Source organism: Setaria viridis, chromosome 7, assembly GCF_005286985.2.
Source record: "Setaria viridis chromosome 7, Setaria_viridis_v4.0, whole genome shotgun sequence".
NCBI classification, from domain to species: domain Eukaryota; kingdom Viridiplantae; phylum Streptophyta; class Magnoliopsida; order Poales; family Poaceae; genus Setaria; species Setaria viridis.
In genome coordinates, this window is record NC_048269.2 from 1,221,621 (window position 1) to 1,239,701 (window position 18,081).

General features: G+C 46.4%; 1 protein-coding gene across 1 annotated transcript; it reads left to right on the forward strand.

Annotated features, from left to right (window-relative positions):
* Positions 1-12,906: 12,906 nt before the first annotated feature.
* LOC117862770 (heat shock protein 82) lies at positions 12,907-15,778 on the forward strand. Its single transcript, XM_034746285.2, has 2 exons — positions 12,907-13,374; positions 13,517-15,778. The coding sequence occupies exons 1-2, from the start codon at positions 13,222-13,224 to the stop codon at positions 15,491-15,493; spliced, it is 2,130 nt and encodes a 709-aa protein (XP_034602176.1). The 5' UTR covers positions 12,907-13,221; the 3' UTR covers positions 15,494-15,778.
* The last annotated feature ends 2,303 nt before the right edge of the window (positions 15,779-18,081 follow it).

Here is an 18,081-nt window from a genome sequence, read left to right on the forward strand (position 1 = left end):
GGCGGTGCTAAGGTGACAACATGCCGGTGGTGGTCGGCTGCAGAACATGCATGCCCCGTGTTCCACGGGCATGCGTGTGTCTATGCACGGTATGCACATCTGGTGCATCCAATGACTGATGACCGGCATGGGTAAAGGAGTAGCCGAGATGGGTGTGTCACGTAGTGGCATGGGCGGTGCTGAGGTGACAACATGCCGGTGGTGGTCGGATGCACTACATGCATGCCTCGTGTTTCACGGGCATGCGTGTGTCTATGTACCATATAAGGGGTGGAAGACAAGAAGAGAGAGGCAAATATGAAGTTTTCTTGAGCAATCTAGACTGGCTTAAGGCAATAGTAATTGAAACAACTTTCAAATTATGATTTCATTCTATGGTTATTTTGTTAATGAATTTCTAGACTGGTTCCCAAATTTTTGTAAATGTAGGTCTATTTAAAATTTCACATGAGAACCCATGGATACGCAATCATATTTTTATCCCAAAAATAAATTGTAAATAAGTTGTATGTAAAAGTAAACACATAAGTAATTTCTTGGTTGGAAGATGCAAAATTAATTATTTCAAGTTAAATATCATCTTAAAAACACATGCACATAGTAACTACATCTTATTTATTTATTTGATTCATTTTAATAAATTAGACATGCATGAACATCCTTTACTCTAATGAATGATCTAATTATGTGTGATAGTATACTATGGGCCAAAGCACTTTCCTCTTCCTCCTCCGAGTCCATCCTCTACTTTTGGAATAACATGGGCTTGTAGACTTAAGATTCACACGGCTCAAAACACTTTTTCCTTCATTTTCCCACCCACCCTCCACTCTTGGTATAACATGCGTGCAACAACTCTAGGTTAACTAAACCTTATTTAAGCCTAAGTGAAGCTTTTAGCAGCAAATTAACCGGGTCAAAGGTCAACTTTGGCCCCTAAGAGCTTAAAAAGTGATTAAGATATAATTTAAATTTTTATATAAGAACCTGAAATTTTGTCCAACTAAGAGTTCTTAAACTCATCATTTGTAACAACTTTAATTATTAGCATTTTGTTTGAAATTGAGCAGAAGATATTCAAAAACTCAAAAAATCCAAATCAGTGGCAAAGTAAGCAAAACAGGAAAAGTCCCAACATTGGAGCCTTTTTCTCCAAATTTGTAATATAAGCTCAAGTCAAACCTTATAAGAAAGTTTTAGTTCTACAATCCCTTAACAACTTTGATTATTGGAGTTAGGCAAAAATATGCACAAAAGCTTTTCAAAAATGAAGTCAAACTGAGCTAAAACGGTCAACTTTGCCAAATTTGATTTTTCGCTAAGTCTGAATTTTTGCCCGTTCTAGAAAAGTTTGGAGCTTTCTAAGTTCAAAACCAAATCGTTTTAGACCAAACACCCTTTGTAACTTTTGAACCTGGATGTTAGCTTTACAAGTCCTAGAAAGGTAAATTTTCACGTGCCATTCAAAAATCCGAAGTAAAATGGTCCCAAAGACCGGCCCTTCACTCTGACCCACGAATCCCTCGTGCCCCTGCTCGCGCTAGAGCGAGTGCGCACATGCTACGCTCGCCGCTCACCGCGTGGCTCCCGCTCACTGGTGCCGCACCGTCGCCCAAGCCACGCCCGTGCGCTGACCAGTCGCGCGCCACGGTATCTTCCCGTGCCCTCCACAACCCTCTGCTCACCTCGCCTCGCCCGAGGGCACGCCCTGCCTGCTGACCTGCAGCGCGCGCGCCCCACGACGTGCCAGGCGCAGGCCGCCGCCGCCTTCACCTAACACTAGCGCCCGATGGGATGACTCTTCCTCGGCCTCACCAGTCCAGCACCGTGGCAAAGCCGCTTCTCACGTCGAGGTTGCCCTGGCCCAATGGCCGCAAGATAGCACCAGGGAGCTCGCGCCCCTCTGCACCAATGGCGCCTAGCCGCCGCAGCTCCCCACTCATGAACTGGCCCCACTCAGCAGTGCCAGAGCCCCCCCTTGCTCGCCCGCGTCGCCCTAGCCCTATAAAAAGGAGCAGCACACCGCCAGACTCCCCTTCCCCGCTCGACACACCTCACCGCACGCCATGCCTTGCTTGTGCCTGCCACCGCACCACCTCGCCGCGGAGAGCACCCCTCCACAGCTCCCCGCCCTTCGCCGTTGCCACCACTCACTCCGCCAACACCTCGCGCAGCTCGAGCTGTTGTCCATTGCTGCCGCCAAGCTCCGCCATTGTCGGAACATAGGAAGAACCCCCGGCGCCGCCGCAAGCTCTGGCCGCGCGCCGTTTCGCCCCCATCGAGCCTCTCCGCCGCCCCAACCGCACCAAACCGCCTCAAGGTGAGCACGCAAGTCTCCTGGTCACTTCCCACCCTGAAACCGTCGACGCCTCGCTGGAATCGCGGCCAGCCCGCCGCCATAAGCGCCCATGGGCACGGTCATGATTGGAAAAGCTTCGTGAGGGCTTGCTTGTAAAATCCTAAGGGCTTAGTTGTGATTGTTGAAAACTTAGGAGGGCCTGTTTGCAAAGTTGTTTCGTTTAATTGTTTTAATCTGGCAGATTGATAGTTTAATATGTAAATACACCAAAAATCGTAGAAAAATCATCAAAATGCCAAATCATTTTTTTCTAGACTCAGTGTGATGTGTAGTTTCTTATAAAAATAACTTTGGAACATGTCACTGTTAGAATTAATGTTGTATGATTTATTTGTAGTTTAGCCCTTTTAAATCATAGTAAATCACAAAAAAATGCTAAAAGGGTAAATCCAACTCTCAAGTGCCTGTCTCAGAGAATAGAAGCTTGAAAAAATGAGTTGGAGCCTAGTACTGATGTTTATGTCTGTGCTTTAGTTTTATAATTGCAACCTAAGGATAAAAGTTATCTTTTGTACAATATTTAATCCAGAGAGGAGAAAAACATGAAACCACATGAAGTAATCCAATGATAAAGTATAGTTCACAATAAAAATATGAAACCTTGTCTGAAAGTAAGTAAAACCCACTTTCCTTTATAGAAAAAGATAAATAAGAGTAATATATGTGAAATAGATATCCTTCACTAAAAAAATTATGAGAAATTTACAAAAGGATCCGTATCACCCATATAACTCACTATTAAAATTTCCTACCCAGATTCATTATGATTTGTGTTTTAAAAATAGTTAAGTGCATGCTACCTTAGGGTACTAAAACAATTTTATTTATTTTTATGCACCTCCAATGGATCTCAAATTTATGCAGTAGCTTATCAATGACAAAGTTAAGTTGCTGTTGAATTTGTAGCTTCATAGCTTTTTGTTTGGTTAATGAAATAAAATTTGAAGATGAACCTAACTAAATGTGAGAGGTGGTTGCGTACACATTTAAGGTTTTACAACTTAGACGTCATAAAGAAAGGTGGGGTCATTCCAGGATTGCTCAAGGTTTATTTGGGAAGTTATCCTGTTTCTGAATATTTTTCTATACCTCTTCAAAAATTACCATTTACCTTTATTATTATTTAATGTTTCTCTCCATAGGAGTTGCCCCCGAGCATTGAAGCGATTAGAATAATTGGTCCAATGGTTAAGAAAAAAGAAGTTGTCTCTTTAAAGCAGTTCTCAATGCCCAAGCACGGAGACAGGCACAACAATGGAAGCCTACCGACCAAAAACCGTGCCCAAATCTCTAGAGATAAAGGTTGAAGCAATGATAGGTAGGAAACAAAGAGTCCTTGTTCACGAGGGTGTTGCTTTGTCAGAGCAGCTGCATGAGGATACTGTTCCGTTAGAGCAGCTGCATGGGAGTACTATCCATAAGTACTTCAAGATAAGGCCAGCTACCACGTTAGCATTGTGGAGTCACGGTGGTATGGAGGGGCTTTGTCGTGTATCCTCACATGTTGGAGATTCATGGCTATAAATAGACCCGCTCTTCATCTTGGAGAGTCATGGCTCAAGTTATAGTGGTTGTAGGCTTGAAACTTGTAGTTTTTTATACGAGTAGCGTCCACCAATAATCCTGATGCTAGAAGAATTCTCATGAAGAATGCCCAGGTGCTCCTTCCCTTCGCAGTCTCTACAATCGAGTCGGGAGGTAATGATGCTAGAAGAATCCTTGTGAGGAGGCTATATCGTGAACCCTCCCAACATTATCCAGGACACCGCAAGGAAGCTTGAAACATAGCTTTCTTGTATTGTGCTTTTTTCTTTTTCTGCGTTGTAGCTTCTTATCCTGGGATGTCATCTATCCTGGAGCTGTCCTGTGGCGGAACCGCCCAACTTAAACTGGCTTAAGTGCGCCGAATTGCTGTCAGAACAGCAATTACCCAAAACGCACTTAAAATAGTGTAAGTCCGGTAGTCCGTCAAGGGTTCTGTTCACAGAACTCCTTGAAAACCTCCACGGAGTGTTCCAGAGCCATACATCAGGATTGCTTCCATGATGGGATAGCATCAACAAACATTACATTTCACATACATAATAAAGGTACGATTTATTACAAACCATAGATTGAAAGAAACTTAGTAGTGCAAGTTAAACCATTACTAAGAGTTTAAAATATAAACCAGTCCGGGGCAAGTAATTAAACCTCTAAGTTTATTCTGGGGTATCATGAGACTCATAAGATACCCTAGTTCTTTGGAGCTTCCCCCTTGGTGGGTCCCTGCTGGGTTTCTGAAAACAACAACAAAGGATCCCCTGAGTACGAAGTACTCAGCAAGTCTGATCCGTCTAACCAATATAAATACTTTTTGTATACTGTATGATAGCTTTATGGTGTATTGGCTGACTCACATTTTGGAGAAAGAGCTTACTATAAGTGAAACCTTAGTTTTATCTTTTATTTTAGATTGAGTTCGTTACCTGACCAGTCTAGACAATGAAAATATTTTAGCAACCAGATGGAACTAAGTCATACAACATATTTATTCAAAGCAAATGGTTCTCTTCTCTTTGTTACACTACGATGCTCAAACAATGATCAAGTGCATTCATATCCAAGAATTGTGGCGATCTGGACCGATTTATATCCTGCAGGAGATACCCGACCACTAGCTATGTACAACTGTCTGGGTTGCACATAACAACCTTTCGATTAACTGTACCCAAAGATCGGAAATATGACAACTCGAACCTAGGGACGCACCCCCACATGGGACCCCACGTCTGGCCTGATCTCCAATGTGAGTTTCAGGCTACACCCCTGCCCTTCCACTGCATGCCAAGCATAGGTACGAAATATTTCCGATCAGAGAGCCAATTAACCTACCGAGCTTGCTGGTTCCCATATGGCAGTAAGTAACCAAGTAATATCACTTGATCACTGGTTAAAACAACGATCGGTCCTTAATCAAATTAATCTAGTAGATGGAACTACGGAACTCAAGACTCCTTTCTTGATTCCATCCAAGCTTCCATCCACTACCTTCCAAAATAGGTCATTTTCTTGATATACATATGTATGACAATGTTACCTTAGGTTGCTGAGTACCATAGGTACTCAGAAAGGATAAAGGTAGCGTGACTATGCTTTGCTAAGCATGGGATACTTACTAATTATTTGGAATAGGTGGCAAAGATGTCCTTAATAGCAAGGTTGGATTATGCATAAAAGTAAGTTTTCAATCAACTCCTAGACTTAATGCATTCATAAAGAAAATAACCAATAGTTGGACACCTGAAATAATAACTCCAAAAGTAGATAGGCTTAAATGCACCGGGGCTTGCTTTGATCCACAAAAAAGTTAGCGTCTTTAGACGATCTTGCTTCACAAGGGACCAACTCGACAACCTCCTCAAACTCCGAAGGTTCTTCAGAAATTTCTAGAAATCCCACTTCTTGAGCTTCAGTGTCTACGATAAAGTGCATGCATGAGTCTGAGATGCAACTTTTTAAGCACAAGAAAATACAACTTCCTTCATGATAAAGTTGCAAGCCAACAATAACTTAGGCAACTTAAATTCATGATCAAGTTGCAAGCCAACAAAACTCTACCCATAACGATTAACCCAACCTAGCGATTTAAACTTCCTTTATTTATCCCATTTTAGACTTTTATTTTTATTTTTGAAAAGCATATGAATTAATTTCCAATGTAAAAGAAAATGCAGAACTATAGATTAACATCTGTTTGGAATTACATCAAAACATTATTCAGAATTTTATCTATTTATAAAGCTTAAGCATTTACTTAAATATTTTAAGAAAAGCATTAAATAAATACCTAATATTTATGTTTTTATTTAAATACGTAAGCCTTTTGTTTTATTTTTGAAAAGCATCATAATTATTTTCTAATCTTAAACTTCTAATTACTATACATTATGGTAAATTTGTAATTAGAAAAGCATTATTTCATATTTTATGTATTTTGGAATTATTAAGTATGAAATTAAGTTTTAACAACTTTAATGTATAAATGAGATTAAAACAAACTTAACAAAATTTATTTCACTATTTTTAGGTACTTCTACGAATTTTGGTGCATTAAACAATTAAATACGCATTTCAGCTATTTATTCGCAAACTGAAAACTCTCAACATTATCCACTCCTCCGCAAAACCTTTTTCTCACCCGGCCCGCCCCTACCCCAGCCAATGACGCGCGGGCCCCCGTAGCCAGCCTTGCCCTACCTAGCGCCAAAGGCAAGGCACCGGCGGGTAGGCTAGGCAGCTCGCCGGCGACGGGGCCGGGCTAGGGAGCAACCCCAGGTCACGACGCACCCATGAGAGACGGCGGCGCCCCTGGAGGTGGTCCAAGCCGTGCCCTCCATGGGAGGCGGCGGCCATGGCCTTGGTCGGCCGGCGCAAGGTTTGGCGGTGGTGCAAAGCGGCCGGCGAAGGCGCCCTACGGCTTCTACACGACCCAAGAAACCTCTAGACCCGAGCACAAGAGCGGAGAAGGGGCGGCGCGGAGAGCTCACCGGAGGGACCGGTGGTGGTGGCCGGCGGACAGGAGATGCGGCGGGTGGAGCTTCTTGGCGGGGAGCTGATAAACGGAACGGCGTGGGGCGTTGAGGAGGAGCTGGTGGAGCTTTGGGCGGGTGGAATTGCGGAGATGAGCGGCAGCGCGGTTGAATCGGCCGGCGATAGCGCCTCGGTCGAGCTCTGCTCGCTTGGTGAAAATGGCGGCAGGGTAAATCGGATGAGGGCGGGAGCGGTAGATATGCGAAATTTTCACCGTGCATGGAGGCCACATCGACGAGCTGCAGGTGTGCGTGGCGTGGATGTGGCCGTCACGCTGGCCGGCGGGCAGAAGTTCCGGCGGCAGAACGGCTCCTTCCCTATTTCTCTGCTCCGTCTTCTCTCCTTTATCTCCTCCCAACCGACATGTTCAGGCCTCAAAATCGACCAATCCAAATCCAATCTCTCAAATATCCCTTAAGCAATCTTGTAGAGTAATCCAAGCACTTCAATTTATAGATTGGCCTCTACCCGAGATGAGCACCCTAACACCGAGATTTTGAAGCTTGAAGTTCGGCCAAAATTTCGTGTAACTGAACCTCGACGATTCAGTTTCGTCAGGTTCCAAAACAGGGACTTCTGCCCTACTTTGAGCACGATTTAAATTGCTCAAACTCCTTCCATACAGCTTGAACCTTGCCTATCCTTGTTCTGCAACTAACAAAGATTCCATTTTGCACAAGAAACCATATAACTATTACACTGGATTTTTCTAAAATTTGCTCCAAACATTGCTAATCGATGAAGTTTTTCAGACTTAGAAATTTCTCGCGACTTCTCGGCTGAAATCAGCTCAACCTGCCATTTTTGGACTTCATTATAAATTTGAATCATCCACTTTCTCTGGCCCACAATATCTTATTTTCCTTCTCCATAGACCATATTTCACTAATGTCCAGAAACATTGCTCGCTTACAAGAAAAATTCTCCAGAAATTGATTCCAAAGTTGTGTACTCAATATTATTTTCATATTCGCATGTTTTCGGACGATGCATAGTAGCTTCGTTGATTCCATCTTCGATTATATTTCATAGAGGTTTATGACTTGAATTAGACCCCAAGCTTCACTCTCTTGAGTTCTAAATACTCTCAAGTCTCAATTTCATATCTTTGTCAATTTATCCAAATTTGAAACTCCAAATTGCAAATTTGGTCGAATTCAGCTCAAATTTGACTTTAGCTCAAATTACCTTCCTTTAATCCAAATTTCACCATTAGCTTCTTAATGTCATACTTAAGTTGTCATTAACACTGGGTGTTACATGTTCATAGTCTTTTGCAATATGTAATGCTAGGAATTTGATTTTAGCTGAATGAAAGCATGTCTTTGCATCTATTCTTGTGTTTTATGAGGCCGCAAAGGCGAGCTGCATTGAGGCTGGGATGCTAGTCCCTAAGGTTGTGAACTAGCGGTGTTGCAGATATTAGCCGAGTAGAAATAGGCGCCTAGTGCCCGAGGGTGAGGGCTGGCAGAGCCGCGGAGGCGCGCCGAGTAGATTGGGGTGCCTAACCCCTGAGGGTGAGAGCTGGCAGAGCCGCGGAGGCGTGCCAAGTATATTGGGGTGCCCAGCCCCTGAGGATGAGAGCTGGCAGAGCCGCGGAGGCGTGCCAAGTATATTGGGGTGCCCAGCCCCCGAGGGTGAGGGTTGGCAGAGCCGTGGAGGCATGCCGAGTAGATTTGGGCGCCCAGCCCCCGAGAGTGACGGCTAGCAGAGCCGCGAAGGTGTGCCAAGTAGATTTGGGTGCCCAGCCCCCGAAGGTGAGGCTGGCAAACGGTGAGGGCTGGCAGAGCCGCGGAGGCGCGCTGAGTAGATTTGGTCGCCCAGCCCCCAAGGGTGAGGACTGGTAGAGCTGTAGAGGCGTGCCGAGTAGAAATGGGTATCTGGCCCAAAGGACAGGGTGTGACAAGGCCACGGAGGCGTGCCGTAAAAAAATGCAACAAAAATCCCGCAAAATCTGCCATTCGTACACAGCGTTAACGGAACGATCCGCATATTTCACCCTTCACGTTGCGTAGTGCTAACAGGAGGCCCGCATTTTCCGTCTGTAACTCACGCCGTCGTCTCCTTTAAAAGCATGAGGGGTGCAGAACCATTGCCACCCTTATCTTCAACCTCTCGTAGCGCCACCACCTTGAGCTTCACTGAGTACTCCGCCGCCGCACTCTCAAACCCTAGGTTTCATCGCCACATTCCGTAGTCCTCTCGCGTACGTGCCGCCGCCTGAGCTGTTGCGCTGCCACCGCCCAAGCTGCTGCACTGCTTTATGCGCAACAAAACCCTAGTGTTCTTTAGATCCAAACCACAAGGTCACAAAGCAATGGCGCAGCCTAATGCCCCAACTCCTTCCTCGGTGTGGATGAAGAGCATAATGACGCAAGAGCAGATCCAGTCCCTCATCGACCGCGGTCTTCTTGGTTTTCACTAATACGAATCATATATAACAAGCAAGCTATCCATCAAATTCTAGCTCAAAAAGATGTATAAATAAAAATCATCTCCATTCTCCCTCAATCTAAAAAAATTCATTTTTCTCCCTCTCTAAAGCATAATAATAATAAATGAAGAGAGGATGAAGTATCTAACCTTCATAGCACTTTGGATGAGGGAAATCCCCACAAAAATGGGAAAAAATTCGTGCAATACCTCCCCTAAGGTTGCTTGCTTGCCATGGAGAGGAGGCCAAAGTGTCTCTGGTGGAGTGGAGTGGCTCGAGCTGGGGGAGGAAGAAGAGCTCTTGGTCTGCTAATTTTATAGGGGTGGAGAGTTTCCAACAAGGACAAAATACCACCTCTTTTGTGGTTTTGTCTCGGTTGGAATTTCCAACCGGGACAAGGGAGGGTCTTTTGTCCCGGTTGCAACCAAGACAAAAGGGTGCAGTCGTCGGTGCGATATTTCTAGCCATTACAACTGGGACTAGGGGGGCTTTAGTCCCAGTTGATCTTTACAACTGGGACTAAAGCTCCCCCCTCCCCCCCCCCCCCCCCCCCCCCCCCCCCCCCGGTGGCCTTCGGTGGCACATTTTTGACCTAGGACTAGAGGCACTTTAGTCCCGGGTCCAATGTTAACCAGGACTAAAGGGGTTAGATGGAAGGTCGGTTCTCCAGTAGTGGCGGCGAGCTGACATACACGTTCCTTGCTTTCATGGAGTTTGAAAACTCGACCATTGAAGCTTAGGGTACCACGAGCAGGGATAAACTTTGCCATATTTAGATTCGCGAGTCTAGCATGGAAAACGCACAGTGCCACTTCTAGCGACCTAATCCTAGCCAGGGGCGCAATTAGTAGGTAGGAGAGAAGGTTGGACATGAAATCGAAGTTGTAACGCAGGGAAACAGAAGGCGGTGTAATCTAGATGAATGTAAGAGCAGAGGCGGGGGAGGGGACAAGAGAACCTAGGACAGCTGTGGAGTAGAAGTCACAGAGGAGGAGGTGCTCGAAGGTGACTCCCAGCCTGATGCTGAGCTCTTGCTTGACTTATCCATAGTTGCTCCGTGAGCTCGCCAAGGGACAAACCAGGGACCCAGGAAGGTTACAGGTGGCAGGTTGGGCGTTGGTGCTGTTTTTGGTAGGTGGCAGGGGCGTTGGCGGTGGGCGATGCGCAGTGGAGGCGGTGTTCGTGGGATTCTGGCAGCCAATCGGGGTACGGTTGCGGTGGCGCAGCATGCTGGTTAGCGTCCAGCGGTGGCCAAGCGTTGATGGGTGCAGTGGCAGTGGCCGGGGGAGTCCGATCGCTGACGGGTCACCATCGGTCCTCTTGGGTTAGATTAATATTTCCTAGGTTCTAATAATCTCACTATCTTCTCCAACCTAGCTACTTGGAGATTATAAGTTGGAAAATGACGATTGTACCCCTGTTCCAAACCATGTTCCTATCCAAACTAAGAGCATTGTGGACATTTGAGCCTATCAACCAACCTATCCGAATCATAATGCTAGAATCCAAACAAATTAGATTATTATTATTCAGAATCCGGATTCTCATAATGACTATTCACTATCCAGATTCTCATAATCCATGGAGGATCTAAACGGGGCCGAAGTGTATCCAAAGCCAACGTTAGGAGCAGCAGCTCATGTAAAATCACCAGTTTCAGGGTCAACATCGCATCCAGCACCACCCTCCTGGACACGACCGACGCTTGCTAAGCCGAGCCCTTGGCCGCGTACAGTCCGACGCCCAAGCTCCGCCACCTGATTTCTTTTTTCTTATCCAAAATACGTCTTACACTGGTGGATGGAGAAAGTTTATCAAAATAAACCCGAACCAGGATTGTCTTGTCAAAATTCTCTGCCAAAAATAAAATACTTGAGGCATTGGTCACGAAATTGGAGTTTACCTGGCTTACCCGATCCTGCATTAGCCAGTCCATAGCCCACTCACGGACAGCCCAAAAGAGTGAGATGGGCTACAAACGGAGTTGAGCAGGCCGGCCTAGGAAGAGCGAGAGATAGTGAAGGAAAATTAACTATTATGATTATAAACCTTTTCTTTTGTTTCTTTCATTTGATACAATCTGAAATAAAACCGATCCAAAGTTGATGGAAAATTAAAATTAAAAATCAGGGCATTTAAGATGCTACATACCAAATTTTCTTATTATATGATTTTAGCATTAAAGTTTATTTAATTATTCGCTGCTCAAGGAAATTGTGAAATGGCACTTGCCAATATCCATTTTCTTATTATATGATTTTAGCATTAAAGTTTATTTAATTATTCGCTGCTCAAGGAAATTGTGAAATGGCACTTGCCAATATCCAAGAATTATCAGAAAGTTCCAGGACATTAGGAAAGAATTTTTAGTAACTCTCCTTCTGCTGGTATTTACTTTTTGTTTTGGCATTACACTTATATTATATTTATGATTTGCCTTTTTTTTCCGAATACAAAACAGATACAGACGCTCGCATACGCATACGCATACTCGCTCCTATGAACACATGTACACAAATCTACCCCTACGAACACCTTCGAAAAATTGAGCCAGCAAATCCTCGAGATTGACGATCACTACTGGCGTCTCGTTATCGACGGGCACGTCGCCTACCACTGAAAGAATAGTGTTCAGTGCCGGTTAAATCTGAAAATAAATCCAGAAAAATACCAGTACTCGAGTTGAGGATTCAAACCTATGTTCCATCACAAGAAACCTGCCAACCTGAGCTGCGTTCAGTTCCCATGATTTGCCATTGCTGCCATGTTTGAATTCATCGAACCTATTCTTTAGGTAGATCCGTAGTAGAAAATTTTTGAGGCACAAAGTTCCACATTGCTGTCTTTAGACTCCGAAGTTCAAAGAACAACATGTGCAGTACCTGCAAACGCGCGAGTATATATGCAAGGCTACAATCTGTTTTATAGTGTAACCTCTATTTGTGTATTTCACTGTATTTCTTGTTATCTAACTCCGCTTTCTAAAAAACCACCCCTTTTTAATGAAAAAGGGTGCTGTGTGGAACTCCTCTATAGTTTCATGTGTAAAAAAAGATGTACGATGATGTTTCATTAAAAGAGAAAGCAAAGGCTCAGTAAAAGTGATTCTTAATTATATGAACTTTTGAATTCATGGTCCTGTGGTTGAAATTTGTGAAGCAATTGTCCATGTTTCGTGCTCGGGTTGCTTAGTTTTGAATTCTCGAGAGTTCTAACCTCATATTTATTCTGGGATTCTATTGTTTGCAATTTTGAAATAGATAGAAACGTGGGGCATATCCGGGATGTGAATAATCTTTTGGCGCCACCTGTCAGGTGCTATTTTGGACCGAACGGAATAGGCCTGCTATGTAGCCCAGAACAGGTTTTCGGCCCGATCTAGCGAACTGGCCCCTTTATCTCCGTGTCGGTTCTGGCCCAAAATAATTTGTTCCCCAACGCTGCCGTTGTTGCTTCCCATCTCGCCCAGATAGCCGCAGAAGCTTCCGGACACCTGCAAGGCTGCAACCGCCCCAGCTCAACCGCGAGCGGGGAAGAAGGCTCTGGAATCCCCGCGAGGACACGCCTGCGCTCACGAAACCCAGCAAGCCGCGCGCCGTGGGGTGGGAGCGCACGAACGATTGCGAAGGCCCTGGAACACCGGCGAACCCTCCCCATCTCTCCCCCTCTGCACCGACCCAATCCACCCTATAAAGCAGCCTACTTGTTCGTCCCACCTGTCCATCGTGACAAGAGGGCAAGCATTCGTCCATCCCACCGGCAATCCATCCATCACAACCTCGATTTCGGCGACTGACACCTTCGATTTTCCAAGTCTCAACCGACCCGAGCACACCGGAGAGCGGAGCGATCGGCAATGGCGTCCGCGGACGTGCACATGGCCGGGGGCCCGGAGACGGAGACCTTCGCGTTCCAGGCCGAGATCAACCAGCTGCTCTCCCTCATCATCAACACCTTCTACTCCAACAAGGAGATCTTCCTGCGGGAGCTCATCTCCAACGCATCGGATGTACGCTCCTGATTCCCTCTTCTGTTCTTGTCCCATTGCTCTGTTTCCTCCTCTGCTTTCTCCTCTGTTTCCTGAATTGCTCTGTTTCCTGCTCCTCTGTTTCATTCACGTATCTATGCTGACAATGCCCTGGTGACTGCAGGCGCTTGACAAGATCCGGTTCGAGAGCCTGACAGACAAGAGCAAGCTGGACGCGCAGCCGGAGCTCTTCATCCGCCTGGTCCCCGACAAGGCCTCCAAGACGTTGTCCATCATCGACTCTGGCGTGGGCATGACCAAGTCCGACCTCGTCAACAACCTCGGCACCATCGCGCGCTCGGGGACCAAGGAGTTCATGGAGGCGCTGGCGGCCGGGGCCACCGACGTCTCCATGATCGGCCAGTTCGGCGTGGGGTTCTACTCCGCCTACCTCGTCGCCGACAAGGTCGTCGTCACCACCAAGCACAACGACGACGAGCAGTACGTCTGGGAGTCCCAGGCGGGCGGGTCGTTCACCGTCACGCTCGACACCGCCGGCGAGCGCCTCGGCCGGGGCACCAAGATCACGCTCTTCCTCAAGGACGACCAGCTCGAGTACCTCGAGGAGCGCCGCCTCAAGGACCTCGTCAAGAAGCACTCGGAGTTCATCAGCTACCCCATCTACCTGTGGACTGAGAGGACAACCGAGAAGGAGATCAGCGACGATGAAGATGAGGATGACAAGAAGGAGGGCGACGTCGAGGAGCTCGACGACGACGGCGACAAGAACAAAGAGAAGAAGAAGAAGAAGGTAAAGGAGGTGAGCCACGAGTGGGTCCAGATCAACAAGCAGAAGCCCATCTGGCTTCGCAAGCCCGAGGAGATCACGCGCGAGGAGTACGCCTCCTTCTACAAGTCGCTGACCAACGACTGGGAGGACCACCTCGCCGTGAAGCACTTCTCCGTGGAGGGCCAGCTGGAGTTCAAGGCCATCCTCTTCGTGCCCCGCCGCGCGCCCTTCGACCTCTTCGACACCCGCAAGAAGCTCAACAACATCAAGCTCTACGTGCGCCGCGTCTTCATCATGGACAATTGCGAGGAGCTCATTCCGGAGTGGCTCTCCTTCGTCAAGGGCGTCGTCGACTCCGACGACCTCCCCCTCAACATCTCCCGCGAGACGCTGCAGCAGAACAAGATCCTCAAGGTCATCCGCAAGAATCTAGTTAAGAAATGCATCGAGATGTTCTTCGAGATCGCCGAGAACAAGGACGACTACGCCAAGTTCTACGACGCCTTCTCCAAGAACATCAAGCTGGGCATCCACGAGGACTCGCAGAACCGCGCCAAGCTCGCCGACCTCCTCCGCTACCACTCCACCAAGAGCGGCGACGAGATGACGTCACTCAAGGACTACGTCACGCGCATGAAGGAAGGGCAGAAGGACATCTACTACATCACCGGCGAGAGCAGGAAGGCCGTCGAGAACTCGCCGTTCCTCGAGCGCCTCAAGAGGAAGGGCTACGAGGTGCTCTTCATGGTGGACGCCATCGACGAGTACGCCGTCGGCCAGCTCAAGGAGTACGACGGCAAGAAGCTGGTGTCGGCCACCAAGGAGGGCCTCAAGCTCGACGAAGACGACGAGGAGGCCAAGAAGCGCCGCGAGGAGCGCAAGAAGCAGTTCGAGGACCTGTGCAAGGTGATCAAGGAGATCCTCGGCGACCGCGTCGAGAAGGTCGTCGTCTCCGACCGCATCGTCGACTCACCGTGCTGCCTCGTCACCGGCGAGTACGGGTGGACGGCGAACATGGAGCGGATCATGAAGGCGCAGGCGCTGCGCGACAGCAGCATGAGCGCGTACATGGCGTCCAAGAAGACCATGGAGATCAACCCGGACAACGGCATCATGGAGGAGCTCAGGAAGCGCGCCGAGGCGGACAGGAACGACAAGTCCGTCAAGGACCTCGTCATGCTGCTCTTCGAGACGGCGCTGCTCACCTCGGGGTTCAGCCTTGACGACCCCAACACGTTCGCCGCCAGGATCCACAGGATGCTCAAGCTCGGGCTCAACATCGACGAGGAAGCCGCCCCGGAGGACGACGCCGACATGCCTGCGCTTGACGAGGGAGCCGCCGAGGAGAGCAAGATGGAGGAGGTCGACTGAACTACGTCTTCCAAGTTCCCTTCCGACTGGTGTGTTCCTTCCGATGGCTGCTCATGGTGAGGCTTCAGTTTGGTGTGTCAAGTGTCCTCATACTGCATGCGTCCTGAGGAGTCGTGTCACAGTGTTCTAGTTGTACTTCACTAGGCTAATGTGTCGTGTATACCTCGAATCAAACTTGTGCATGGTCTTGGATGTCGCATTTTGCATCTTGCAGTATCTGTCATGGCATATTGGCCTTATGAGAGGAACACTATAAAAATTAAAAAGGATCTCTCCTTTGTCTGAGTTTACTCTGAAACACCTGTGTGCTGCTGTCCCTTGCTTGGTCGGTGATGAATTGCTATGCCTTCTAATAACTTTGATCCCCTTCCTACTTCCCAAAGCCAGTTCCAGGTTGCAGTTGGTCTGTCTTTCCTACTTCCCAAAGCCAGTTCCAGGTTGCAGTTGGTCTGTTGATTAAAAAGTTGAAGCACGAATTCAGTACAGAGTGAAGGGGTGATGTTACAGTCCAATTTGTTGTTCAAGACTTAAAGCCAAGAAACTGAAAGTACTTGTCATACGACTGATAGCATTTTGGGTGAATTACTCTGCTTGTGGGCTTCAATGCTCAGTCTTGAATCTCTCTCTGCTAGTATGAGATTTTGCAGCAATACAGTAAATTTCAATAGTTTACAGCATTGCTCTCTGCTCATGCAGCAACGACAGTGCTGTTATACATGCAGTTCAACTTTGCCAAAAGTTTCAACTGTAGCACTGTAACTAGTTAGTTTACAGCATGCTGCTGATTGCTTTATACGATAGGGTATCCACTCTAGTTTAGTGGAGCCTGCACTTAAGATGGTTTTATCTTGACCAGAGAGTTTAGCTTAAAATTAGTTTACAGCTAACTGCATCTTCTAGGATTTCTTTGATCAGGGTTTAGGCCTGCGTGGAAACGAACTGTGCTATGAGTTGCTTCTGAAAAGGTTGAGACCAGATCGGCAATAGGACCGTCAAGGTCCTTGGTACGCTGGTTTACTGGTTCGACCTGTATGGACAACTGGTTTAGACTTTAGAGCAGTTCCGTACTAATTAAAGGAAAAAACTTACCAATTTATACTGAAATGTGGCCTGGTGGTTAGTCAAGTTAGTTTCTCTGCTCATGCAGGATGACTAATGAGGCTATATAGGTTACTAATTATCTGGTTAGTCAGAATTAGTAACTCGAAAACTAACTAATTTATAGTCACTTCTAGTTTGATCATGAATCTTCATTATATTAATTCATGAATTTAGTACAGATTAAAATTACTCTCATATTACACTGAAATTTCTGGTTCATCTGCTGAATAGTCAAAAGGGTGGTGCTTGTTTCATTATGACACAATCAGATATGCTTAATGCTTGTGTAACCTGAATCTCTTTGCTGCTAGAGAAGGTATGTTGCAGTCGGAATTCGCCCTGCTAGTACTAGGACCTATTCATCAAACTGAAGATAGATTTTGCAGTACCGAAATAGAACTCAATAGTTTACATAAATGTCTCGTCTGCTCATGCAGCATCTGCATTGCTGCTCAAGCATGGAAGTAAAACGTACTGCACTTTGGCAATTCCTACTGTAGCAGTAACACTGTGACTTCACAGTACTGGTAGCTAATTTACTGTATGCTGATTGCTGAGTCGATAGGGTGTCAAGTTTTGTGGACCCTACACGCAACAGCCTTCATATGCTTGTATAATAATAAACTGAGAACAAATTGAGCAGGTTAATCTGAAGTTGCGAAATATAGACAGAAATATTTGGCTGCTTTCCTTGTCTATCCATGGAATAGCTTCTTTTTTTGAAAATTTCATGGAATAGCTTCTTGCTTCAGCAAACGTGAGGCATAGGGTTAGGATTTCTGTTGATGTCCAATACCGATAGTTCAAGCAGGACGACTTGTGGGATGCACAGTACGAGTTGAGTTGGAACCAAGTTATTACAAATTATAAGGGACTCCCGGTCTGAGTCAGTGATGAAGTTTTTAGTTCGGGTTCGATCTGAATTTGTGCTGCTAGGACCTCTGGATTCAGATATCTTGATTATTGAGTTCTCACAATGTTGGGAGAAATTGGTTTGGTGAAAAAAGTATTAATAAGCAGACAGAATAATCGTGCTGCTATGACTTGTTTAGAAAACTGGCTATTGATCTTGCAGGGTAACTGCTTTGGATTAAGATGTTAACCAGTTCAGATTAGGAAGACTGCTTGCTGTCTCCGTTCATGCATGTGCTGGTGCGGCTAAAAGAGTATTTGACAGTCCAGACTAGACGGAAACAAAGTGAACTTGGTCATGAGCTTCTTTAGAAAAAGATTGTACTCCTTGTTGTTTCTTGAATGACTGATTGACTGCTGGTACGCAGCATTACTCCTGGCTCCTTTTGTGAAATCCGCACATCGTTTTGTCCTAGAACATACCTTCAATTGCTTTCCGTAGATGCACCCCAATTGTTCAGGACAACGACATGGTGCTGCTTTTGCTGTCGAGCTTGAGTGTCGGAATGTCACTGTTGCTTGATGTCACCGTGTTTGCGAGGGCTATGTGTCTTGTGTCGTCTTGCCTTGGGTCT

What these genes read in the sequence shown, in the direction of transcription:
- LOC117862770 (XM_034746285.2), top strand. Translation starts at nt 13,222, where the DNA reads ATGGCGTCCGCGGACGTGCACATGGCCGGGGGCCCGGAGACGGAGACC. An exon ending in TCATCTCCAACGCATCGGAT is followed by an intron (nt 13,375 to 13,516) that starts GTACGCTCCTGA and finishes TGGTGACTGCAG; the next exon opens with GCGCTTGACAAGATCCGGTT.